This window comes from Marmota flaviventris, chromosome 12 (assembly GCF_047511675.1).
Source record: "Marmota flaviventris isolate mMarFla1 chromosome 12, mMarFla1.hap1, whole genome shotgun sequence".
Classification (NCBI taxonomy): Eukaryota; Metazoa; Chordata; class Mammalia; order Rodentia; family Sciuridae; genus Marmota; species Marmota flaviventris.
The window spans coordinates 27234787-27256199 of NC_092509.1; the positions used below are offsets into that span (position 1 = coordinate 27234787).

At 43.8% G+C, this 21413-nt stretch overlaps 1 protein-coding gene across 6 annotated transcripts in view; it reads left to right on the forward strand.

Moving 5' to 3' along the window:
* Proser2 (proline and serine rich 2) overlaps positions 1–18952 on the forward strand; it is a 31276-nt gene extending 12324 nt beyond the window's left edge. For 3 of the 6 annotated variants that reach the window (XM_027944880.3, XM_027944884.3, XM_034636635.2), the window contains exons 2-4: positions 6147–6365; positions 15821–16070; positions 17590–18952. In XM_027944880.3, the coding sequence (XP_027800681.3) occupies positions 6228–6365; positions 15821–16070; positions 17590–18620 (1419 nt within the window). In that variant the 5' untranslated portion in view covers positions 6147–6227 and the 3' untranslated portion in view covers positions 18621–18952. Of the gene's footprint in view, positions 1–2901; positions 2985–3100; positions 3384–6146; positions 6366–15820; positions 16071–17589 lie in introns of those variants that run through there. The other 3 variants (XM_027944882.3, XM_027944883.3, XM_027944881.3) reach the window with 3 other exon arrangements.
* The last annotated feature ends 2461 nt before the right edge of the window (positions 18953–21413 follow it).

The following is a 21413-nucleotide window of genomic DNA, read 5'->3' on the forward strand; positions in this document are numbered from 1 at the left end:
ACACATGCTAGGCAAGTGCTCTACCACTGAGCCACAACCCCAGCCCAGTAATGTTTTTGGGGCGGGGGAGTTGTTTGGTTGGTTGGTTGGTTTGGTTTGGTTTTGGTTTTTGTGCTGGGGATTGAACCCAGGGCCTTGTGCATGCAAGGCAACCACTCTACCAACTGGAGCTACATCCCCAACCCTAGAATGATTTTTTTTTTTAAGTCCATTTTTTCCCTTTCATTTTTTTTTTGTTGGTTTGTTTTCTGTATGTTTTATTGGTACATTATAATTACGTATAATAGTGGGATTTGTTGTCACATATCCCCTTGGTTTGGGATGTTGAAAAGTATTTCAGTTTTTTTAGTGGTTTCCTTAGAAATCATAACATAAATGCTGGTAAGAATAAAAAGTTGTTATTTTCATCTTCCTCCCAAACTTTGACACTTGCTTCCCAGCGTACATGCAGCTGGGTCCACCCTTCTCTTCAGAACATAGAACTCAGTTCAGCAAGGTCCAGGTTTGCTGGGGACTCACATTCTGCTTCTGTCACTTGCGCATTCTTGCTTCTTCCATCGAGAACCCTTCCTTCCTGAAATGTAATTTTTGAAGTGGAGTCTGTTGGTGGTAGACTTGACTCTTTCAGCTTTTCTTTATACAGAAATAAAAATGTGTGATTTTTTTTTTCCTTGTTCTTTGTTTTCCCCTGAAAAGCCAGGATCCTGGTTTTCAGCAGTTAGAACCCTTTACAGTTTGTGTGCGTGAGTGTGTGTGCGCACACACGTTCCTATTTCATCCTATCTTGGTTTTGGATAAAATAGACCTTCTGGAAATTTTCCACACTTTGCTTTTGTTCCTGAAAAAATATGGCTATAGTACAGACAGGTCTAGGTTAACCGTTCTTTCCTCAGCACATTTAGAGTATTCAACTGTTTGGTTTTCATTACAGATGTTATGGGAAATAAGTCTAATTATTACTTGTTTGAAAATGACATTTTATTTTAGTATCTTCATAATATCCTAGTTCAGTTTTTAAGTTGATAATGCAATCCTATGGTTAAAAAAGAGAAGATATTTATTTTTCTAAAAACTGTTTGAACTCTTATCTTTCATTTACCTCTTCCTTTCCCACCTAACAATTGTTTTTGACTTGCATGTCCTTTCAGAGTTTCTTTATGTACATAATAAAAATATACATTCTTTTTTTAAAATTATTTTTAGATGTTGGTGGACCTTTATTTTGTTCATTTATTTATATGTGGTGCTGAGAATCGAACCCAGTGCCTCACACGTGCTAGGCAAGTGCTCTGCCACTGAGCCACAACCCCAGCCCCCAAAATATACATTCTTATTGTAAAATTCCTCCTTTTTGTGCAAAGCATAGTGTTTTATATGTGGTCCTAGATTTCCATCCTGGTCTCCTGTCACTGTTCTGCCCTCCTTAGAGACAGCCACTTACGGTTTTCCCTGTTATGTCCTTCCAGAGAGATTATCTGCATGTAAAAGCATGTACTTTTTTTCTTGTTTATTTCCATATAAATGTGGAAGTACATTAAACTTTGCTCTCGCCCTTACACTTTTCTCAAAAATAATGTCTTGGTGATCGTTGAGCTGCCTCATTCTTTTTTTTTTTTTTTTTAACAGTACGTGGGACTCAGTTATCCTAATTGCTTTTAAATTTTCCCCCTGATTCTGCCTACTTTTCAAACTATTGCCAAAGTTATCTTTCTAAACCAGAACGTGGTTCTGTCACTCCAGTGGGTGTAAGCCTTCCGTGGCTGGCCGTCGTCTGTGGGTCAAGTTCACGATTCAGAGGCTCTGTGCTCTGGTCCAGTTCTCCACGTCCCTCCATTTACATACCTCTGTCCCTTTTCCAGCTTGTTTTGCACCTCCTGTTTTACCTAGGTTGTGATCCAGCCACTCACTGTTGTTCAGAAGGCTGCATCTTTGTACGCTCTCCCGTTCTCTTTCTCTACTTGGAACTCCCATCCGAATTTAACTAGCAGTCTCCAGAGATCACGCCCAGCTTTCAGGGTTTGGCTTTCAGTGTCCCTTTTGCTCAGTGTCCCTTCCAGGAAGAGTTGGTGCTCCTTTGTCTCACCCCGTGTCCCCTGTCGTGGCACTGAACTTGGCTACACATCTATCTTTGATTAGAGTTGATGTGATACACAGAGTCACTTGTAAAACTTTTTTTAAAAACCACATGCCCAAGCTTTGCCACCAGAAATGCTTTCCATAGGTCTGGGTCCGAGTCCTATAGCATTTCTGACTTGTTGCCTGATTTAGAAGCCGGGTATAGATGAAGTCCTCCTGTGGGGAGATGGCTCTTACTCATCTCGCTCTAGTGCCTAGAATCTGCTCAGTGTGGGGAAAAAAGGGTCAATTCAAGAACATGCCTAGGTTAAAAAGGAAGATAAGGCTCAGATTGAAACAAATATTGATCAAAGGATGAAACTTTGATTCTGAAACCAATTGGCAGTGGGTTAAAATTGGTTGCTTAGAGTGGTGGTACAAGGTGTCACAGTGGTGTTTTTGTTGTTGTTTGGTTTGGTACTGAGTGTTTAACCCAGGGATGCTTTACCACGGAGCTACATCCCCAGCCCTTTTTATTTTTAAAATAAGTTGCCGTGGCTGGCCTAGAACTTGATATCCTGCTGTCTCAACCTACAGGGTCCCTGGGATTACAGGCATGCACTATTACGCCCAGCCACAGTGATGTTATGATTAAACCAGCAGAAAAATACAGCCAAAGTGTAAAGAAGAATAAGAAGGCAAGGAGAGCAGTCGATGGCTCTGGCAACAGTGTAGGCGTGTCCACAGCCCTGCTCTAGGGAGTGGGACCAGAAAGGAAGTGATAACACTGTCCTGCTAAAGGGAGTATCTTGGGTGCTGACAGCTGGTTGTGAGAGGCAGGAAGGAGGAGGGGTCAGCCCCTGTGCCTGTGGATAGGGCTTTGACTGGCATAGATCAACTTTGGAACTCGGCAGAACCAGAGCTTTCGGGTGAGTGAGGGAAGGACTTGGGCTGCTCTGTGTCCTGGCTGTGGCTCTGGAATCGAGATGGGGTGGGGTGGTGGTGAGGGAGGCCTTGACACGTACCAGCTAGGTCATTCCTGGTCTTTCTGGACCGTCTGGGAAGATGAAGAACAGGAGTGGCCTTTCTGACTGCGCTCCTGCTTCTCATCCGCCGGATTTCCTAGGAGCTCCTTAGCTGACTGCTGTCCTCCTGACCAGCCATGCCCAGGAGACTCAGATCCACCAGGACTATGACCTGCTGTGACCTCGTCCTTGTTCTGTTTGCTCAAATAATAAACTAGACTATGGAAAAAGGATGCTTCTGGAAGCCAGGCGCAGTGACAGCACCTGTAACGCCAGCACCTTGGGAGCCTGAGGCTGGGGACTGTGAGTTCAAGGATAGCCTGGGCAATTTAGTAAATAATGAGAAATAAACACAGGAAACAGAATAAAAGGAATGAGCACGCAGGGTGTGTATTTCTCTCTCAGTATTAGGCTTGTCATGATTTCTTAGCCCTCTGCCCTTTTCGTGGAATCGGTTTCTTCATCCATGGGGCTGTCAATCAGACTGCAGTGTCACTTTTTATAGTGTGTATTGTTTTGCACATCCAAAGACTGAACCCATGATTGGAAGGAAAGTGGGCATTTTAAAGTGGTCAGGACCCACATGGACCCTTCAGCTGTGGTCCTTTACTGCCACCCCTTACGCCTGCTCCTCCTCACGTGTCCCGGTCTCGGTGTGCTCGTGTCCAGGGCGAGGTAGGGCAGGCTGCTTACTCTCAAACTCTGCCCTCAACAGTGGGCCTCCCGTGGAGTTCTGGATTTTCAGAACCAGAATCAGGGAACCACTAGTTCTTGATTTCCTCAAGAGATCACAGAAGACTGGCCTCTCCAGGCTGGGAAGGAAATGAGAGCAAGGTTTCACAGCCCCTGCCTTCTGGAAGATCCTGGCTGGCGTCCTCATATTCTTTTGCACAGCCTAAATATTAGAGTTTTATAGCTTTCAAAATCACAGCAATAAGGGCTGGGGTTGTAGCTCAGTGGTAGAGTGCTTGCCTAGCATGTGTAAGACACTGGGTTCCATCCTCTGTACACATAAAAATAAATAAAGGCATTGTGTCCATATTGCAACTTAAAAAAAAAAAAAAACTTTTTTAAACCACAGCAACACATGAAAGAGGTATGTTCCCAAGAGGTGTGCTCTGGAGGGTGTGAGAGGCAGAACCCTCTGGCCCTGCTGGGGTGGCTTCCAGGTGCTACTCTTACCGCCCCGGCCTGAGCCAGGCACAAGTCCAGAACCTTCCCACATCCTGGGGCACCCCCCACCACACACACACACACCCCATGCCGTGAATCAGCATTTCCCTTCCCACCTCCTCTCTGGGATGTGTGGGAAGGCTTTGTGCCCCACGGCCCTATCCTTGGAAGAGTGATTCACTCCACTCAGGACTGAGTTCAAGCTGAGTCAGTGGGTGGGAATCTGCAGATCAGGAAGGACCTAAGAATTGGCCTGACTTCTCTGCATAGCCTGTCCCACCTTTGCCTGCTCCTCCCAGGCCCAGGGATGGGGCTGCATCTGCCTCGGCCTGAACAGCCGTGGCCAGCTCACTGGTGTGTTGTGTGTTGTGTGTGTGTGTGTGTGTGTGTACCAGACTCATGTCAAGCATTTGTAAGACACCAAAGACATTCACATGGACATCTGAATTTATAGATTGTATATTACTATTTAGACATTTATATAAACTTCGTGTGTGGTTTAAATTTTTCATATCATGGAGCAAACTTTTAAAGTTTTAACATTTTAAGTCTTGTTGTCGTTGACTATCTGAAACAATGATAACTTACTAAAAATACATGTGCTCAGAATCTTCCAGTTTCCTAGCTTTCCTCTTAAAATTGCCCTTTGACCTGTACTGATTCATCTGAAAAGAAAAGAGAAATGGGCTGAGGAATTTTTTTTTAAAGAGATGTCTGCAGGATTTCTCTAAGAAGGTTTTCACTGTAATTTTTGACATCTCAAATGATAAGGTCTCCATAAAGATGTTCAATACTGATTGGATTTCCTCCACAAATGATCAAGTGTCTGTTAAATATTAATCATCAGGAGACTTATTCCAGTTAGTCTTCTTTTGTCTTCTAGAATGTTTTATTGAACTCAAATGTTCGGGGACTGAGTTGAATTTCCTGTTTAAAGGGTGACAGTATGAAACCAAGGAGCTTCAGTGGATCCTTGGATGTCTGTTCCTGGAAGTAATGTAGACATGGACTTCCTGGTAGTATAACTTAGGAGACAACTTTTTATGTGAGGTTGCAATAGCCCAGGCTTCCCAGGAGTCTTTGATCTTGCAGATGTCAAGGCAGGCATCAGCTGGTAACTTTTTTTTTTTTTTTTGGAGGGAGGGACCTGGGATTGAACTCAGAGCCACATCCCCAGCCCTATTTTGTATTTTATTTAGAGACAGGGTCTTACTGAGTTGCTTAGTGCCATTGCTGAGGCTGGCTTGGAACTCACGATCTTCCTGCCTCAGCCTCCTGAGCTGCTGGAATTATAGGTGCGTACCATCACGCCTGGTGAGTTGGTAACAATAGCTTGCTTCAGCTCAGCTTAACCCTGAACTCCAATGAGCTGGAAGAGGAACCCATTTTGTGGTGCCTAAGGGACAAAAGCAGGGCAATGCTGAGTGCTGAATGTGAAGAATATGAGTACCATAGTCATTTTTAGTGCATCCATCTTTGAGTTTTTTTTAATATGGTTCTAGGGATTGAACCCAGGGACTCTTTGCCACTGAGCTCCATTCCCAGCCCTTTCTGTTTTTTATTTTGAGACAAGGTCTTGCAGAGTTGCTGAGGATAGCTTTGAACGTGCAATCCTACCTCAGCCTCCCAAGTCACCAGGGTTAATTACAGATATATGCCACCATGCCTAGTATCTTAAAAATCATTCTCACATCTTCAGAATGGGCCATGATAAAAAGGAGAAATGGAAACCAGCATCCCCACACCAGTAGACTTGGGGTTTCCTGATTTCCTTTACCCTCATGGTTGAGTGTGTAAATGCAGGTGAATCTGACACATGCCAACCTTTCATTTTTGAGGGATAAGGCATTTTACTGTTGAGGCTCACTAACTGTGTTGCTCTGATTTCTCTAGAAGTAATCCTCTGCCTCGGAATGGGATACTGGCTCCTTCCCCACTCCTGTGATCAAGCCGGGAACTGAGGCTTCTGTGGGGATGCCTGTAAACCATCAGAAATCAGACTTCTCGGAGATGGACTCCGACCTGTCACCCAGCTGCAGGCTCAGTGACTTGAGCAGAGGTGGGAGTCTGGAGAGTCGAAGCAGCAGTTCGCGGTCCAGAAGTTTCACTTTGGTGAGTGGGGCTTTTCTTCAGTGCTTTGATGTGCTTTGGTTGGTTAATTCTGCCTTGACCCTTTTCCCCTTTAGAATATCTTCGAAAATCCTTGGGGTTAACGTGCTTGATGTTTTGGAATAGTTCTTCATGAAATGGCCTTTTATTTTTAATCATCTTAAGTTTTGCATAAATATAGAACATTACCCAAGAAAGTGGAGCAAATTTCCATCCATAGCTGATAACTTAGATCAACTGGGCCCCAGAAAGAAATGTGAAGGCAGTAGGAACCCAGGCTGGAACACCCCTGCCTTTGACATCAAATGACGGAAAGAAGAGAAGCAGCTCACAGGATAAAAACAATTCACTTAGCAGGGCATAGAGACACAAGCCTGTAGTGCTAGCTGCTTGGGAGGCTGAGGCAGGAGGATCGCAAGTGAAGGCCAGCCTGGGAATCTTAGCAAGACCCTGTTTCAATATTAAAAAGGGGCTGGGGGTGTAGCTCAGTGGTAGTGCACCCCTGGGTTCCATCTCCAGCGCCAACAAAGCAGAAAACAATCAACAACAACAAAAAAGATCTGAGTAACACTGGGTTTTAACCTTTTCAGTATTTCTTAATATAGGGGCAAGACAGACCTCTCAAGCTAGGATAGAATGACACAGCTTATGTAGCATCTTAGAGCCCCTGTAACGCCACACACGTGAGGTGTTTCCGTCTTAATCAAGATTCCTTCATAAGAGACACAGATCAAGAAGCAGATAAGAAGCTGGGCATGGTGGCACACACCTGTAATCCCAGCAGCTTGGGAAGCTGAGGAAGGAGGATCATGAGTTCAAAGTCAGGTTCAGCAAAAGCGAGACCCTAAGCAACTCAGTAAAACCCTGTTTCTAAATAAGTACTCAAAAGGGCTGGGAATGTGGCCCAGTGGTTAAGTGCCCCTGGGTTCAGTCCCCAGTACCAAAGAAAAAAACTAGATGAGGAATGGAGATTTGAGTTTGTATTACCAGTTTAAAGATGTTAAAGGGAGCTCAAATATAGTCCTTTGAATCCCTTCTGCTGTAGTTTTGTAATCAAAACAGTACACATCTCATTCCCTGCTGGTTTGTTATGTCTCTTTCCTATCAGAAGTATAGGTTCAAGTTAACCATAGTGAAAAGTTACAATAGTGTCTAGTTTCAAATAACCATAATTAAGCCCTCATTTTGAAACTCAAAGAAGGCCATGTGCACTTATGGTCCTTCTTTTGAGGTTGCCACAGTAAGCAGAAGCATTTAAAGCTCATAAGAGGCTTGGTTGTGTTTCCTTCTCCTTGTCTTTATTCTATTTCAGTTTTGGGGGTTCTCTTGTCAACTACATTATTAACTCAGTATAATATTGCTCAAATGTCAGAGAGAATTTTTGTATCTATAAGGAGAATGTGTGAAGCTGGGTGCGATGGCACACATCTGTAATCCCAGCAGCTCAGGAGGCAGGAGGATTGCAAGTTCGAAGCCAGCCTCAGCAAAAACAAGGTGCTAAGCAACTCAGTGAGACCCTGTCTCTAAATAAAATACAGAATAGGGCTCCCCAGCCCTATTCTGTATTTTATTTAGAGACAGGGTCTCACTGCGGCTCAGTGGTTGAGCATCCCTGAGTTCAATCCCCAGTACCAAAAACAAATAAATAAGAGAGAGAGGAAGAGAGAGAAATCATTTCTTCAAAACCACAATGTACATATTAAGGTACAATATGTTTCCCCTATTCTTGAAGCAGTGTTTCCCTTGCAGACCTGTGGCCGTCACCTCAGGTCAGCATGGTGGGAAAGAATAGGCGAGGTGTAGTTTTCTCGATAGTTCTTTTAACATCTGGAGATTTTCAGCCTTAAAGGGACTTCTTTTACTCCACAGCCCAAATTGGTATGTTACAAATACCATTTGTAGAAAGAGATTTTAAAAATTTCTGCTGTCAGCCACTGCCTTCCAAATTAATAGTGACAAACTTACGGTTTTTTCTAACTCACTCAAGAACACTGCCATTTTTGTTTTTCCTCGTCCGCTAATTGCTTAGTTCTTTGGGAACTAACTTAGCAGATACCACTTCCCAAAGCACCGCAAGCTCAGCAGGGAGGCCACCGTGGGTTCCAGCTTTCTGTCCTCCATGTGGGGCCACTGGTCCACTCCTTGTTTTGTTTTGTTTTCTTATTTGAGTATAATTCATATGCCATAAAGTTCCCCACTTAAAGTCTACATTCAGCGGTTTCTAGCAAGTTTCCAGAATTGTGCAAGCATCACCACAGTCAATTTTAGAACATTCCTGTCCATCCCAATGTCCATACTATCCAAAGAAATCTACAGATTCACTATAGTCCCTATCAAAGTACTAAATGACATTCTTCATAGAACTCCAAAAACTAATCCCAAAATTCATATGGAACCATTAAAAAACCTGAATAGACAAAGCTATCTTGAAAATAGGAAAAAGAACAAAGCAAGAGGAATTACACTGCCTGACCTAATACAGAGCTGCAGTAATCAAAACAGCATGGTGTTGGTGTTAAAAAAAGACAACACAGGGACCAGTGGAACAGAATAGAAAGCCCAGAGGTGAACACACATTACAGTCAACTGCTTTTCAAAAAAGGTGCTAAAAATGCATATTGAAAAAAGGACAGACTTTTCAATAAATGGTGCTCCAAAAATTGGATTTCTACATGCCAAGGAATGAAACTGGACCCCTATTTCTTGCCAGTTACAAAAAATCAAAGACTTAAATGTAACACCTGAAATTATAAAACTACTGAAGGGGGAAGTGCTTTGGGACACTAGAATGGACAGAGGTTTTTTTGAACAACATCCTCCAAAACAAAGGAAGCAAAAGCAAAACTAGACAAATGAGATTACATCAAACTAAAAATCTTCTGCACGGCAAACAATCAGTCAACAGAGTGAAAATATAATCTACAGAATGGTAGAAAATATTTGCAAATTATATACCTGACAAGGGGTTGAAATCTAGAATACATATCTCAAAAGAAGAAAAATAGTAGCCAAGAGTTGTATGAAAAAATGCTCAACATCACTAACCATCATGCAAATCAAAACCACAAACCCAAGTGAGAATGGCTTTTACCAAAAAGACCCAAGATGAAAGTGCTGGTGAGGGTGTGGAGGAAAGGGGACCCTTGAACACTATGGATGGGAACGTCAATTGGTACAGCCATTATGGAAAACTGCATGGAGTTTCCTCAAAAAGTTAAAAATGGAACTAGCATGTGATCCAGCGATCCCACTCCTGGGTGTGTATCCAAAGAAATGAAATCAGTCTGTCAGGGCGACTTCTGCACTCCGTGCTTATTGAAGCACTATTCACCGGAGCTAAGAAATGGAAACAACCTGAGTGTTCTTCTGCCTATGAAAGGATGAAGGAATGTCACTCAGCCACAAAGAAGAATGGGCTCTGTCATTTCTGTCACCAACAGGGGTGGAACTGCTGGAGATAATTAAGTGAAATAAGCCAGACACAGAAAGACAAAGACCACATCATCTCATTCATCCGAAGACTCTAAAAAAGTCCATCTCGTAGAGGCTGAGAGTAGAAGGAGGTGCCAGAGGCCCAGGACAGTGGAGGGATGGGAGAGGAATGGGGGAAGGGTGATGAGTGGGTCTTAGTTACAGTCAGAGAGGAGCAAGTTCTGGGTGCCGTCACACAGTAGGGTGACTGCAGGCAATGACAATGTATTATACATTTCAGAAAGGTAGAAGAAAAAGTTTTGAAAGCTTTCCCCATAAAGAAAGAAACATCTGAAGAAACAGATATGTTTGACCTGACTTGCGCATTACAGTAGGTTACATGTATGGAAACATCACATGGCATGCAGAATTTTGTGATTTTGTGTATCAATCAAAAATAAAAATAAAATTGACTTCTTCAGTGGCTTTTGCATATTTGCAGAGTTACTCAGTCATCACTATAGTGGATTTTAAAACATTTTTATCTTCCAAAAAGAAACCTCATGTCAATGAGCAGCCTCCCCCCAACCCCTGGCCATCACTAACCTGCTCTCTGGCTCGAGGATTTGTCTCATGATGTTCATCCTCTTCTCCAGGACCATGCATGTCTTGCTCTTTAGCATCCTTGTCTGAGGCAGTGTCCAGCATCTCCATGTAGCAGGAGGAGCAGAGGGAACTCTTCTGGACTTGGGCCAGAGTGCCCTTTCTGTGGCTCTGAAGCACCCCGCTCCCTTACCCTCAGCTGGGGTTTTTCTCTGTTTCTGCCTTTCCCCGTCCCAGGTGCAAGCAGAGTCCGGGTTCATTGCAAGGGTGGTTTTGTGTCTGGGGTATTGGGCAACAGACTGACCCCACAGCATATTTGGCCTTGCCTCAGATAAGGACTCAAGGCCACAAAGAAGGTTCCCGCCCCTCTCCATAAAGACCTCAGGTGGAGGAAACCAGAATCCTGGTGGCCTAGGGCTGGAGCCAGGCCTAGGCTGAGCCAAGCTGAGGTGCAAAGAGTCTCATGTTGTGCAGGAAAAGTGGAGAGCATAGTTGAGACTGAACTGCAGAACTCCAGGAACAAGGGACAAGCTGTGAGCAGTGTCAGAGCCCTCTATTGACACTTACCAGTGCATGGTTAGGAAAGGGAATAAGTTAGGGGCTGGCAGAGCAAAAGGCAAGTAGAGAGCGAGCCCACTTCTGGTCTTCGCCCCTCCACCAGTGGTCGTGTGACCCTTGAAGCCACATAAGCCTCTAACTGGGTGTGGGAGCTGGCCTGGCCCAGTGGCACACAGGGCATAAACAGGTGCACAGGGGGCACCCTCCCCAGCTTCTCCTCCAGAAGGGGACTGCTGGCTTTGAGGTTGGGTTAGACGTGGGCTTAGAGTCCACACTCATTTTGTCCCACCCTTATGGGGGAAATTGGTGTATCTCCTAAGCGGAGGGTCCACTGTAGGCCAGTGCCCTTTTATTTATTATTTTACTTTTGCAGTGCCACGGCATGAACATTTTTATCCCCCAAAAAGAAATCTCATGTCCATGAGCAGCCTCCGCCAAGCCCCCCGTTCTTTCCCCCACTCCTGGCCGCCACTGACCTGCTCTGTGGCCCTGCACAAGCCAAGCAGGTGCTCTACCACCAAGCTACAACCCAGCCCTGGCCAGCACCCTTTTCATTCTCTCTGTAGCCAGAGGAAAATGAGGGTACTTAACCAAAGTACGTACCGGCCGCAGCATGGTCATCACGTTCCAATTGCTCGCCTTTGTGGAGAAACTGGTTTTTCACTCTGAAGAAGAGTGAAAAAGTTTTCAGTTTCTTTTCTTGGATTTCGGCATACTGAAATTTCTCAGTGGTGTGTGTTGGTGTGAATCTCCTTTATTTTTGTTCATTGGGTCAGCCCCTTTGATTTGGAAATTCGTGTGCTTCTGCTTAGGGGTGTTTTGATGATTCCTTCTCCGCTTCTCTTTTGGGAACCCTCAGTATTCAGAGATTGGCCCTCCCAGGCTTGTCCTTCAGATTCCCCAGAAAACACTCTTCTTTCTGTTCTTCTTTCTTTTTTTTTTTTTTTTATCTTTCTCCTTTTTCTTTCATTTTTATGATTTTCTAATTTTTTAAATCATCTTTTAAACTTTTATTTAGTTCATTTTTCTGCTAACATTTTAAATTTGTAAGCACCTTTGTCCTTCAGTTTTTTAAATTTTATTTATTTATTACATAGTACCAGAGATTGAACTCAGGAGCGCTCTACCACCCAGCCCTTTGTATTTTTTATTTTGAGACAGGATCTTGCTAAATTGCTGAGGCTGTCTTGAACTTGAGATCCTCCTGCCTCAGCCTCCTGAGTCCCTGGGTTTACAGGCGTGTGCCACCACACCCAGGTCAGCTTTTTAAAAAATAGCATGGTGTTGTTTATGAATTCAGCGTCATGTTGTTTATGGGCTATTGATGGTGATGACCTTTTTGTAGTTTTATCACTGCATAGTTGCTTTTGGTTTTATCTTTGAAGAAAGTGAATGATTTTCTTCAGATGCATGCAAGAGTAGGACTTCAGAAACTGATGAATAATTCTAGGCTGGGACTTGTCTATGGTGGTTTTCACCTGTAGCTGCTACCTCAGGGAACCCTTGAGGTCAACTTTTTGAGCTCTTGGACCCTTCAGATTCTCCAGTAAACACTCTTACAGTCTTCTGTCTACACTGAATTAGTTTAGCTTCATTTACCCACCCCCCGATCTCCAGTAAGCCATCAGTCCTGCTTGATCGCCCCAATTCGAAGTTTTTTTTTGTTTTGTTTTTTTGCCTTCTCTAATAACTGCACCTCATTTTCTGCTGGGCCATTCTCATTGCCGAGAGGGGGCTTCAGCCAACTTGATGCTTTCCAGACCCCCTTTGCCACACTTCCAGAAGGCTTGGGGCTTCAGTGCCAAGCTCAGGACCACAGAGCTTAGCAGGTTGGCGACTGGCCTTCCTGGTAGCCACCCTGATAGTCTGTCGTCTTGGGTCATCTTAATTCATTTCCCTGTCCTTCTGCTCTCTAGCCTCCTTTATTTTGTTTTGTTCTCTTTTCCTTTGACTTTGTCTTTGTGATTTACACCTATTTTTAAAAAGAAATCCTTGGATTGTTTTAGTGGGCTTCTGAAGGGAGAGGAGATATTTTTATGTATATACGAGTCCAGCCCACTCTATTTCATTATGAGTCCCCTTGCCCCCCACCCCGGGCCCACAGTAATCTGGAGATACAAGAAAATGAACAGTGGTCAGTTGAAAACAGCTCTCTTGAGGCGGTGCTGAAGGAGGGTTGCTCTACTGCATCGACCTGGAACCAAGAGGCTAGAGCCCGCGGTAGGGTTAAGACCCTCTATTTTCTTTTCTCTCTCTCTCTTTTTAATTTTTATTTGTCCTTTTTAGATATACATGTCAGTAGAGTGCATTTTGACATACATATATGGAGTGTAACTTATTCTAATTAGGATCCCATTCTTGTGGTTGTACGTGATGTAGGGTTTCATTGGCTGTGTATTCATATATGAACATAGGAAAGTCATGTCCCGTTCATTCCACTGTCCTTCCTAGTCTCAGCCTTCTCCTTCCCTGTATTCCTCTTTGCCTAATCCACTGAACTTCTATCCTCTCCCCCTGCCTTGTTGAATGTTAGCATCTGCGTATCAGAGAGAACATTCGACCTTTGGTTTTGGGGGATTGGCTTATTTCACTTAGCATGATAGTCTTCAGCTCCATCCACTTACCAGCAAAAGTCATAAAGTCATTCTTCTTTATGGCTGAGTGATATTCCAGTGTGTATATATGCCACATTTTCTTTATCCATTCATCTGTCTTGAAGAGCACCTAGATGGGTTCCATAGTTTAGCTATTGTGAATTGAGCTGCTGTAAACTTAAAATGTGGCTGTGTCACTCTCGTATGCTGATTTTAAGTCCTTTGGTTGTATACCAAGGAGGGGATAACTGGGTCAAATGGTGGTTCCATTCCAAGTTTTCTAATCAATCTCCATACTGCTTTCCAGCATAGTTGCACCAATTTTCATTCCCACCAGCAATGTATGAGTGTACCTTTTCCCCCAAATCCTCACCAGCATTCATTATTTGTATTCTTGATAGTTGCCATTCTGACTGGAGTGAGGTGGAATCTCAGTGTAGTTTTCATTGGCATTTTTCTAATTGCTAGAGACATTGAACATTTTTTTCATACGTTTATTGATCAATTGTATTTCTTTCTTTGTGAAGTGTCTGTTCAGTTCCTTAGCCCATTTATTGATTGGATAGTTTGTTTTTTTTGGTGTCAAGTTTTTTTAGTTCTTTATATAGCGTAGAGATTAATGCTCTATCTGAGGTGTAGGTGACAAAGATTTTCTTCCATTCTGTAGTCCCTCTTGTCATGTTCTTGATTGTTTCCTTTTTTGTGAAGAAACTTTTAGTTTGATACCATCCTGTTTATTGATTCTTGATTTTACTTGCACTTTAGGATAAGACCCTCTATTTACATTTTTTAATTAATTTATTTATTTTAATTAGGTATATATGACAGCAGAATGCATTTTGATTCATTGTACACAATTGCAGCAGAACTTTACATTTCTATGGTTGTATGTGACGTAGTGTCACACCATATGTGCACTCATACATGTACCTAGGGTAATGATGTCCATCTCATTCCACCATCTTTCCTGCCCTCATGCACCCTCCCTCTCCTCCCTCCCCTTTGCCCAAAGTTCTTCCTTTCTCATGCCTCCCCATTCCCCGTTACGGATCAGCATCCACCTATCAGAGAGAACATTCGGCCTTTGGTTGAGGTTGGCTTACTTTGTTGAGCATGATATTCTCCAACTCCATCCATTTACCTGCAAATGCCATAACTTTATTCTCTTTTAATGCTTAGTAATATTCCGCAGGTTTTTTTTATCCATTCATCTATTGAAGGGCATCTAGGTTGCTTCCACAGTTTAGCTATTGTGAATTGAGCTGCTATGAACATTGATGTGGCTGTGTTGCTATAGGATGCTGATTTTAAGTCATTTGGGTATAGACCAAGAAGTGGGATAGCTGGGTCAAATGATAGTTCCATTTCAAGTTTTCTAAGCAATCTCCATACTGCTTTCCAGATTGGTCGCACCAGTTTGCAGTGCCACCAGCAATGTATAAGTGTGCCTTTTCCCCCATATCCTCGCCAACATTTATTGTTGTCTGTATTCTTGATAACTACCATTCTGACTGTCATGAGATAGAATCTTAGAGTAGTTTTGATTTGCATTTCCCTAATTACTAAAGGTGTTGGACTTTTTTATATATATTTGTTGATCAAATGTATATCTTCTTCTGTGAAGTATCTGTTAAGTTCCTTACCCCATTTATTGATTGGGTTATTTGTGGGGGGTTTTTTGTTGGGTTGTTTTTTGGTATTAAGTTTTTTGAGTTTTTTATATATCCTGGAGATTAGTATGCTATCTGACATGTATGTGGCAAAAATTTGCTTCCAAATTTTTTCACCTCATTGATTGTGTCTTTTGCTGAGAAGAAGCTTTTTAGTTTGAGTCCATCCCATGTATTAATTCTTGATTTTATTTCTTGCACTTTAGGAGTCTTGTTAAGGAAGTCGGGGCCTAATCCAACGTGATGATGATTTGGGCCTACTTTTTCCTCTGTTAGGCACATGGTCTCTGGTCTACTTCCTAGGTCCTTGATCTACTTTGAGCTGAGTTTTATGCATGGTGAGAGATAGGGGTTTATTTTCATTTTGCTGCATATTGATTTCCAGTTCTCCCAGCACCATTTGTTGAAGACCCTCTGTTTTCTACATATTTTTTACCATATATTTTTTCCGTGCAGGTTAAGATGGTGAGGGTGTCCAGGTGCAGTTGGTCAGTGGGTAACACAAGTGGTAACTCCTAGAGTGCAGTGAATTCCACCCTGGACTACTGACCCCACTTTGTTGTTGCTTTCTGACTTTAGTGACACCACTGTTTCTCTCTTCTGTGCCCAACATCTGTCACAGGACGACGAGAGCCTGAAGCACCTCACACACGAGGAGAAGGATGTCATCCTGTTTTTTGAAGAGACTCTTGATTCCCTGGAAGATGACTTTGAGGAGCCAACCCTGTGTGACAGTGGTATTCATTGCCACTCTCCGCAGTCTCTGGAGAGCCCTTCCAGTCACTCTGAGCCTGAAGATGTCATCGATTTAGTGCAGCCAAGACCTGCAGCTGGGGACATGGAGTGCCTTCCAGAGGTGCCCCAGGAAGCAGGTGAGGGGTGAAGTACAGGTCCCTGGACCTTTTGTTTAGATGCTGGTGTTTAGGTTCCCAGATGCCGTGCGGTGTTTGCCAGCACAGCGGCTCCTGCAGCTCATCTGCTTCCACAGGGAGAAACCTCCTCTGGGTAGGTAGTCAGGTGTCTGACGCGGGAAATTCCAAAAGGACTGGAATGAGGACTGAAAAAGACATTGAAATTGGTTGAGCATATGAGTAGATTTTATTTATTTATGTATGTGTATGTGTGTGTACACATAAATGCATACACACACGGAAAGAAAGAAAATTGAAGTAGCTTCCAGGTAACAATTCTGTCTTACACGGTACTTATCTTAGTGCAAGATTTTACTTCATTCTGTCACATACTTTCCAAGGTGGGAATATTTGAACTGAAAAATTCAACTCGCTCAGGAAGACAGAAAAAGATCAGAGTAGACGTCCGGGTCAGCGTCTAGTTTGTACATTTTCCTTGACTCCAAGTGGCACCAGAGGAGAGGTGTGCTTTTTCTCTGTTGAGTCCTCTGATGGCACTGGAGGGAAAGGGACGTATAGAAAGGCCTTCCTTTTTCTTTTCTTTTTTTTTTTTTTCCCCCAGACTGAAAAAGATATTGAGGGAGGAACTAAGTGGGGAGTACTTCTGCTCCGGTTACTAGGAAATACTGCTACTTGTCACAAGCCTCTAGAAATGGGTGCATTTTTTTAAGCAAGGGTGTGTGTTACTCATAGTTTCACCTGCCACAGTTACAGATTCCCTATAAAAATAGAGCTTGGTTTGCATCCATCTCTTCAGGGAAGAGACAATATGAATCTTGCATTTTATTACACTGCTGCTCTGCAGGATAGTTCCTAAAAGTAATATGAACCTGCTGATCCCTTGAAAATACCAGCTCACATAATTGTGCCGAAGAAAACACTTTTAGAAAATATGCCCCACATGCCCACCAGTTCTCTCACATGATATTTCATGGCAATTTTAGGTGCCTCTTCTGTGGCGGGTCTTGTGTGAGATTCTGAAGATAAAGATAAAAAGAGGAGCTGGCGGTTTTGTAGCCACAGGCCATGCAGAGAAGTGCTGTGGTCTGTGGGGCAGGCTAGCCAGGTGTCACCTGGAGCTGCCAGGAGGCATTTCTGTGCCTCAGAGGAAACAGGTGTAGCCTGTCCTTCCTCTAGAAAGATCTGCTGGGGGGTTGGTGTGCCACACAACTGTACAGCCTCTGTGTCCCGTTTGTGAAGTCCCCTGAGAAGGCAGCCATTCGCCTCCGTCCCTCGCCTCAAGGTGGTGGCCTCAGAGCCTTTTTGGGCTGCTTCCCGGGCTGGCTGGTTCTTCCACTGTCGTGGCCTGGGCATTCTCAGCATGTGGTCATGAGAATAAGAGACGTGCTCTCTCACCAGTCCAGGGTCAGGCTCTGAGGAAGTTGGCGAGTCCCTTTGAGACTCAGATTTGGGCAACAGGAATGCATGTGTTTTGTTCACATTAGGTGGAAGCTTATGAAGTTTCTCCCTCACTTTTCAGGGGCTGGACCTGTTGGGAAGGAGCACGTTGCTGTCCTCGAAGGCAGGAAACAAGACACTGAGAATTCCCAAGCACCAGCGCCCACAGGTCCTGAAGCCCTTCCTCTGCCACCTTCCCTGCCTGATGTCCCAGCCCTGGCCTACCCCAGGAGGGAGCTGCCCTCCCCTTCTCCCCCAGCAGAGCACCCAAAGCTACCCCGCTCAGTCCCTACTCCGCTTGTGATTGCTCAGAAAATCTCCGAGAAGTTGGCAGGAAATGAAGCCCTCTCCCCCACATCCCCCTCGAAGGAGGGCAGGCCTGGAGAGTGGCGGACACTGACTTCTTTAGCCTCTCGAAACGGAGACCAATTCCCCTGGCACCGACACACGGCACAGCCTGCGCCCAAGATTCACCGCTTCCCCAGCAACATCAGCGTGACCAACAGCTCTGGGAAGGACTTCAACAAGACCATCTCCAAAGCAGCCGTCAACGTTCAGGAGCGCAAAGCCCAGGTCCTGGCCAACATCAACGGCGTCTCTTTCCTCACCTCGGGGGACACAGAAGACCGGTCACCAAAGAGTGATCTCACAGAGAAGAGGAGTGTCCCTGCAGATCAGGGGACGCCCTCCTGGAGCAAGCCAGGGCTGGCCAAGGAAGCTGAAGGGCCGCGAGCAGGCGCGCAGGCCAGTGGTGGTCAGCAGTCCAGAGGTGTGCAGACAGAGCAGCCCCCAGTGCTGGCCAACGGCTTCCAGAGCATCCACGAGGTGCTGCGGAGTGAGCCCAGTCCCTTCATGTCTACTGGAAAGACCGTCACCTTCCGCCCAGACCCCACTCTTGCCAGCAAGCTTGCGCGCCAGAACGCCAGCAGGAGCTTCTGCGAGCCCCGGCCTCCAGACTGTGGCCAGGACGCCAGGAAGCGGGCAGGCTCTCTCCCCAGAGCAGTGGGGTTCAGGCCCCAGGGCATCACTGTGCAGTTCTCTGGCCGGGGCTCCACAGAGGAAGCTCGGCGGGAGGCCCTGCGCAAGCTCGGGCTACTGAAGGAGAACTTGTGATGGGGACTAGCCTGGGGATCACCGAAGGCCCCCTGCCCGCTCCCTCAGCAGGATGGCTAAGACACCTGCTTATTCCCCTCCCTGAAAAGGGGGTGAAATGAAACAGTGATGGGCCCTCTCGGGCCTGAAAATTCAGGACCTGGTTGGCCTGAAATGCACATGTGAAGAGCAGGACCTGGGGGCCCAGCAGCTGAGGCCCTATGAGGAGGGGAGCCAGAGACGCTGGGCCTGGGAAGTCCCGCAGGGGAGCAGGGAATTCTGCGAGAGCCTGGACCCATATCTTTTCACCTTCCTTTTTCTAAGGTCTCAGAGAATAAACTTTTAAGTCCTGATGGCTTCCATGATTTGTAAATGCCATATGTTTTTAGAATTGGGAGGGGGGAATTGGCCCGAGTGCCTCAGCTAGCCTTTTATCCTAAGTGGAGGACATGAAAGCCAGTTTAGATCTCATCCTCAGGATTTTCACCTCCTCTTCTAAGAAAATTAAGAAGAAAAGCTTGTTAAATTTTTCATAGTTTCATAATATACTTTTTTTTGTCCCTTTGTTTAGTTTTAAAGTATGAAAGATGAAACATCACCTGGGTATATTTTTGTTTCTGGATCCACTTGGTTTTCCCAGTTTAATTGAAAATTGAAATCTTCACAGTATGATTCACTATCATTTTGAGGTGTGAGAGTCAAATAGGTAGATTTTTGGAAAGGATGGTGTATGAGTCTGTGTTGTGTGTATATATGTACATACTATATGTTGACATATAATAGGCATTGTGTGTATATACACGCACATTTGTTAGTCCGTAAATATAAACTTCTGAAAACCCTGCTATGTAGCAACCAGCACTTCTCCTGATGGACACAGCCCCCTCAGCATTACCATGGATGACACAAGAAATCCTTACTTCCTAATATGGAAGTCTTCTAAGGCCATGTGTCCATATTTTGGTGAACTAAAAGTACTTTTTCCTCAACGGTGTGTTGTTCTGTTCCCAATTAAGGTAATGTTTCCTGCTTCCAAAGAAGCAAGATGGTTCCTGTTTTATTAAAGAACATTTTTAAAATATTAATCTTATTTATCAACCAATTCGAGTTTTGAGTGCTCCACGATATCTAGGAAACAGAAGATTCTGAAAGATTCCCGATTGAACATGTTCCATGAGCAACATCTCAGGATGCATTTAAAAGGGAAAAAACCCGGGAACTAGGTTAGGCAGCGTGAAAAGAACTGTTTTTCTCCCAGGCCACGCTGGGTTGTAGCCACGAGCATTATCATCTAGACTATTTAAGGTCTGAGTCTGAAACTTCTAAAAATAGACAGGGAAGGGCTGCCCTGCACAGTCACACCCTGGTGTGTCCCCACCAGCTCCCTCACAGAGCCCGTCTCTTTCCTGCTGAGTATTACTGGATCCAGGCTTGACACGTGCGGGAGGGTGTGTTCCTGGTATTCCGCTGGTCTTGGAAGTTACAGTAAACAAATGATGATGGTTTTTTCCTTAGAACCTCAGTATTTAGCATCTTGTTCAGCTCTTATCCTGATGAAATAATCTCATAGATTCTTGATCTTAATTTAAGTAGGTGTGTTAATCTTACAGCTTTTTAAAGTGCTTATTTTAATTTTACTCCTGTTTATGTTGTCTTTGTTTAGAGGATTCGTGAGAGTTTCCGTTTTACAAAGTGAGATGCCATATAATGTTCAGTAACTGAGAGTCTTGACACAGCTAATGTTTTTAAAATCCTTTAAATATGAGGATTTTTTTCTTTTTATCTTGTCCTATGATTTTGTTGTGAACAGGGTGAACTTGACTGTATATTAGTATATTTGTTTGCATAATGACATTTTTGAAAAATAAATTTTAGTTTTTATCTTTCATATAAGCAACTTTTTAATATTATACACTATATTCCCAATGATTTTCTTTTAAATGATTATGTTTTCCTTCTATTTATTCATGTTTTTATTGTTTCATAATTATACTATTAATATACCCGCTTCTCGTGCTCAGAACCCTAGTGACTAATGCTCTATGTTTTGTAAGAGGTTCAAAAGACAGCTGCTAATGGCCTACCTGTATTATATATATATATATATATATATATATATATATATATATATATATATATATATATATATATATATATATATGTTTTGTGTGTGTGTGTGTGTGTATAAAATCATGTTAACAAAAAGTCTTGATTGCTGAGGGGCGTTAGTTTCCTTGCCATAACTACATGATGTGACATTCTTAAAGCCATCCTGTTCAAGGTAATTTAAAGGACCATATTTCAAAGCCAGATTGTAATGAAAAGGAAAGATGAGTCCAAAGTGCCCAGTTTCTTTTCAAGTAATGCTTGCAAATGAGTCTCCACTTTATAAAATTCTTTCTTGATACTTAAAAATCAAGCAAAAAAATAACCTTTGCTTTTAGGAGCATGTGTACAGATGCCCAAACTAGAGTCTCTTCTGTAAATAGTACTTCCTTGCAGTTACCAGAATAAAGGGATTTGCTCCAGTTCTCACGTCCTCCTTATCTTCTCTGATATTTTGTTCCTAATGTTCATACTTATCTTCACAAAACCGGCAGGAATTTTGATCTTTGCTTTTTTCTCTCCTTCCCTGAGCTCATGTTCTCCTGTGAAGCTGGTTGAGGAAGAAAGGTCCAGGGGAGAGGTGGTTTCTGGGATGCTAGCCCTCAGGAATTTTGAGGCACTGTTGTCTGGTGTTTAACAGTAGAGCCCTCTGCTTCAGGCGTCTTGACCTGATGCAGATTCACCTGGTGGAAGGCTCATGTCCAGGGC